Below are 4,984 nucleotides of genomic sequence, written 5' to 3' on the forward strand. Positions count from 1 at the left end.
GTGTTGTGTTGTGTTGTGTTGTGTTGTGTTGTGTTGTGTTGTATTGTATTATGGTGTACTGTGTTGTGTTGTGTTATGTTATATCATATAAATGTACGAAGCAGATATACCGTCAGTTAGAGCCGACTTTGGAATAGACACAAAGAATGTATGCACCAATTGCTTCAAAGAAGTCGATATAATGCAACGTACTTATTCCAGGCCCAACGAGTGGAAGAGTAACTTGAATGTTCAGTACAGACATTTCAACGCGTTGTTAAATTACCGAGTAACTCTATTAGACCCCGTGCATATAGTACTAACACTTACACGAATTTACTTGCGTTTAACCCGCATTAGCATGTGAACACCTTGAGTAAAATGCGACAAAATACGCGTAGTTGTATACGCGCGTTTAGCTCCCGTCATGTGAACAGGGTCTTATTCCTCGCGCTGAAAAGACTAACGGAAAATACTAAAGATGGGGAAGTCTAGCAACGTCATATTACACAGCGGAATCAGTTAAGTTTGGGGGGATGCCAAATTCTGCGTATAGGCAACTCCTGTCGCTGTCGAAAGCGGCTTTAAAGTCGACAAATAGGTGGTGAGAGTCCATCCTTTTCTCGCGGGTCTTTTCCTTCTTTTCCTTTTGGCGTGTTGTGAATACCTGGGCCATACTGATAAGACCCAATCAGGTCATTGACGGTGGGCTTCAGTCTTTCACACAATACGCTCGATAAGACCTTGTAACCTATGCTTAGAAGGCGGTAATTGGCGCGAATGGCGGGATTCTTGTGGATTGGGCAGAGCACACTTAAATTCCAGTCGTCGGGCATGCGTTCATCTGACCATATTCTGCACAAGAGTTGATGCATGCACCTTATCAACTCGCCACCGTACTTGAATAGCTCAGCTGACAGGCTGTCAGCTCCAGCAGCTTTGTTGTTTTTCAGCCGCGTTATTGCTGTTCGTACCTCGCCATGGTCAGGCGGAGGAACCTCGACTCCGTCATCATCATCTGCGGGCTCGGGTTCTTCTTCTCCACAACTTTCCGTGCTACTACCATTCAGTAGCGTGGAAAAATGTTACCTCCATAAATTAAGTACCTTCTGAACATCGGTAACAAGGTCGTCATTGTTGTTATTACAGGAGCACGCGCCGGTCTTGAGACCTTCCGTAAGTCGCCTAACTCTCTGTTAAAATTTGCATTTCAAGCTCTTCGCACTCACGTATTTCGGCCTCTTTCTTATTGCGGCAAATACGTCTCGCTTCGCTCTTCAGATCCCTATAGCGGTCCCACATAGCGCGCGTTGCGTCCGATCGCGGCGTGGCCCTGTAGGCGGCATCTTTTTTCTCTGCAGCTTCCTGACACTCCACATCGTACCAGTTGTTCTTTCGAGCTCGCTGAAATCCGACTACTTCTTCGGCTGCGGTAATGAGCGGGAAATGTGGTTCCACTGCTCGCATATGTCGGTTTGTTGAAGAGTGCTCTCTGAGAGCAGGTGTGAGGGTCGAGTAGCGAATGCATTGGCTGTCAGTTGTGATTGCTTTCCTTGCATATTCGGGCGCACATTTTTTGCTGCACAGAGGCGGGTGCGTATCTTGGCTGCAACAAGATAGTGGTCCGAGTCGATGTTTGGGCCTCGGAGTGTACGTACGTCCAAAACACTGGAAGCGCGGTTTTGACAGTTACAGAGTGTGGTAACTTGGAAATTGTTTTATTGATAGGAACATTCTCATTCTCGTTACAAATTTCTAGACGAAACCACTCTGTGTTCGGCCAAACCAGATAATCGATAACTTATGACCTAAAAAATTAAGTTTAACTTCTTTAGTTCATACGGATGTCTTCATAGCCAAAATTATCGATATGAGTAGGTACTTTTTCGGTATCGATACTCTCTTTCGATACTATTTCCTAGTAAAACTATCCCTATCCCTGTAAGTGACTAAATAAAAAACTAGAACTGGCAAATAAAATAAATAAAAAAAGATTTTAGTTAAACGGTTTGTTGTAAAGAAACATAAAAATGATGCAGATAATCTACTAAAAGGTAAAAAATAATTTGGTAGGAACTAGGTATATGTCGTCCCACCAATCTCCCCCTCAATCTAAAGCATTAATTAGACTATGATGTTAAGCACATTATAGTTTCAGAATAGGATTTATGTATATTCGCACGTTTGCATACGCTTGCTTATTCATATTATAGTTAGCCCTTAATCCCCCACCTCGCTCGTGATTTTTACGGAGCACATTGCAGGCGGCGCAACCCAACAAAGTTGAGTTGCTGTGCAACTTTGCTTCTTGGACCGCAGCTATCAATATGCCATGCCGACCCATAAAGACTGCTATCTCTTCAATCGTGCTCTGGAGTCCGTTGCAGTTACGCTGTAAGAGTTTAGTATGCCTTGGGACGCTGGTCGCGATGCAGGGATGAGGGACGTGTAGGCCAGATCGTAGACAAAAGTGGCACCAGCCAGAGCATGTGTTGCATTTGACTGATGTCACATTCCGGTATACTTTGTTCTGGCACACGGAGAAGATGGTGTGGGTAACCAGGAGCTGCTGGTTGGCTCGCACGCGCGAGTTCGAGCGGCCGTTAGTTTGATGTGAGGGTTGAGGAGGTGGGAGGTTTGCTGTTGCTCAGGGGAGCTTCTAGAAGCCATTCAGGCTTTTCGGGTGCTAGTTCTCATCCGTGCGTTGCGTGAGCGGTTAGCCGTGGAGGCTGATTGTGCCATTTGGCGTGAGCAACATGGATCCACAAAGCTTGTGGTCCTCCCCCGGTGAGTTCTAAGGCCAGAACAGGTTCTTAGCTGACTCCATCCGTTGCATGAGTTGCACCTAATCGAAGTGGAGTTGGGATGGAATCGATTCTGGCAGACACAGCAGAAATAGGTTTCTGGTCCGGGGTTGGGCTCAACGCCCGCTCGGAGAAGAAGGATCCGGAGCAATCCGGCTGCAAGGTATTGCTCCATGGACGTAAAATGATTGAAGGATATTGCCGATCTAAACGGGGTTAGGTCGCCGAAACAACAGCCCTTGGTCGGGTAAAACCCTAGTCATTACGGTCGTAGAATTGGCTGTCGTGGGAATGGCGCAAACGACCGAGATTTTATACTAAAATGTATGATAAAATATGAAAACAAATGGGAAAATAGTAATAGGTCAATAAAATTAATAAATTTCATCCACTAACTATATTTACATGGGTTTTTGCTAATTCTCGCATTTTTAATTATATTTTAGCTTTCATTCGAGCTGACGGGCTGTTATGAAAAATACTACGAAACAAAAATGCATCCACAAAACCCTTTTCAACCTGTCAAACAGTCACTTTACGCACCTATTTACACATTTGCAAAAGGGGGCGTTCCCGTAACAGCCTCGTTGACTTACGAGTTTTACACAGTTTAAGACTTTACAAGTTTAAGGGAATCTCCTATATAAAACCGTGTACTTTAAAATTTTTGTTACTTATTTTCAGGGCTGGCAATTCTAAGCAAAAGTTCGAAAGGTCTTATTTGCATATATCTGGTATTTCTGTATACCTACGTCTTTCCCATTTAAACCATCCATGTGTTGAATATCTATCTGACTTTTCAAGTATAAGCTCCAAGATTTAGAAACCGATTGCATTATGGGGTATGCATATCTAGTTCGTCCAATTGTAAGACCCGGTGAAAGTAAGGCTCGCTTCTCACGCCACTCTTTACCGCTCAATATGAAAGGATTATTGGCAATCAATGGGTCCTTTTTTTTATCAATCTATAAAATAAGACTTGCACATAAAAAATATTAAATATATTCTATTTAAATACCAATTACCAATTTCGCCACATCATTTGAGTTGAAATGATTAAATGAAGTTACGAAAACATCATGTACCAATTTCGGTTCTAACAACATTAGTTGCGGAGTACGTAAAAGGAAAACGCCCACATAACTGTCACTCTCTTTATACTTTCTAAATATGGATTATTAAAGTAAAAAACTGTAATATTAACTATGTATAATCATGAATACATACGTATGTAGATACTTATACAGTATTCCCCTGGTTAATTGATTTCCCCGCTTATTTGAATTACCTTATAGGTAAAAAATATTGCATAAAAAATCCATGTCAATTTCCCCGCATAATTGAACCCTTTAATTGGTTTCCCCCTAGAATTGGTTAAAAACATGTGGCATTGAAAAGAGATATGGCTCAAAACGACATAAATTTAAATATGCCCTAATCATCTCTATTTCAGTAGTAACCTCTTTTTGAATGAACAAAATCTAAAGAAGTTGTAATTTTTGTCTATTGAGATGACCCACCAGTCACAACTTTAAATATCTTTTAATATTTCTATGAAGATTATCTGCCTTAATCTGAGTTTCGCCTGAAAAAAATTCACCCGAAAATTTGTCATCCGCACATAATATAAGCATGGAAACCAAAAGTGAAAAGTGAACCGGTTCGGGGAAAATGAAACTCATGATAAAGCTGTATATGAATCTCATTTTTATTGAAAACGAAAGCGTATAATTCATATTTTAGAAAACAAATAAATCGTTCGTGAAAATTAAGTGTTTTGGCTAAAATTCATCTTTGAGTGCACAAGGGTACAAGTAATTTTTAGCAAAAAAAAAACCAACTTCAACTCTCATATAAAAAATATATATATATATATATATATATATCTCATGATCCACTGATCGGATCTTAACCAGATTAGTACGGGACCACCTCTGAGACACTACCTTTCCAATGCAAGAATTATCGAAATCGGTTGACGTGGTCCAAAGTTATGCGGTAACATACATAAAAAAAAAAAAAATATTCGGACGAACTGATAACCTCCTCCTTTTTTGGAAGTCGGTTAAAAATAGAGTTCTTTTACATAAAGCTAAGAAATCGTTTGGTATTTTGGTTAATAGATAAGGTTGTCCAATTAAGCGGAATTTCTGTAATTGAACGAACTGTTCATTTAAACGAGTATCGGTTAATTGATTCCC

The 4,984-nt window shown here is 40.8% G+C and overlaps 1 protein-coding gene across 1 annotated transcript in view; it reads right to left on the reverse strand.

Moving 5' to 3' along the window:
- Positions 1 to 4,984, reverse strand: part of LOC118757373 (probable cytochrome P450 28d1) — a 16,942-nt gene that overhangs the window by 4,845 nt on the left and 7,113 nt on the right. The window contains exons 2-3 of the mRNA XM_036492093.1: positions 3,809 to 3,947; positions 3,536 to 3,748 (exon numbers count right to left, since the gene is read on the reverse strand). Of these exons, the coding sequence (XP_036347986.1) occupies positions 3,536 to 3,748; positions 3,809 to 3,947 (352 nt within the window). The remainder of the gene's footprint in view (positions 1 to 3,535; positions 3,749 to 3,808; positions 3,948 to 4,984) is intronic.

The sequence above is a fragment of the Rhagoletis pomonella genome, unplaced genomic scaffold (genome assembly GCF_013731165.1).
Source record: "Rhagoletis pomonella isolate Grant_MI unplaced genomic scaffold, Rhpom_1.0 Rhpom_scaffold_00002, whole genome shotgun sequence".
NCBI classification, from domain to species: Eukaryota; Metazoa; Arthropoda; class Insecta; order Diptera; family Tephritidae; genus Rhagoletis; species Rhagoletis pomonella.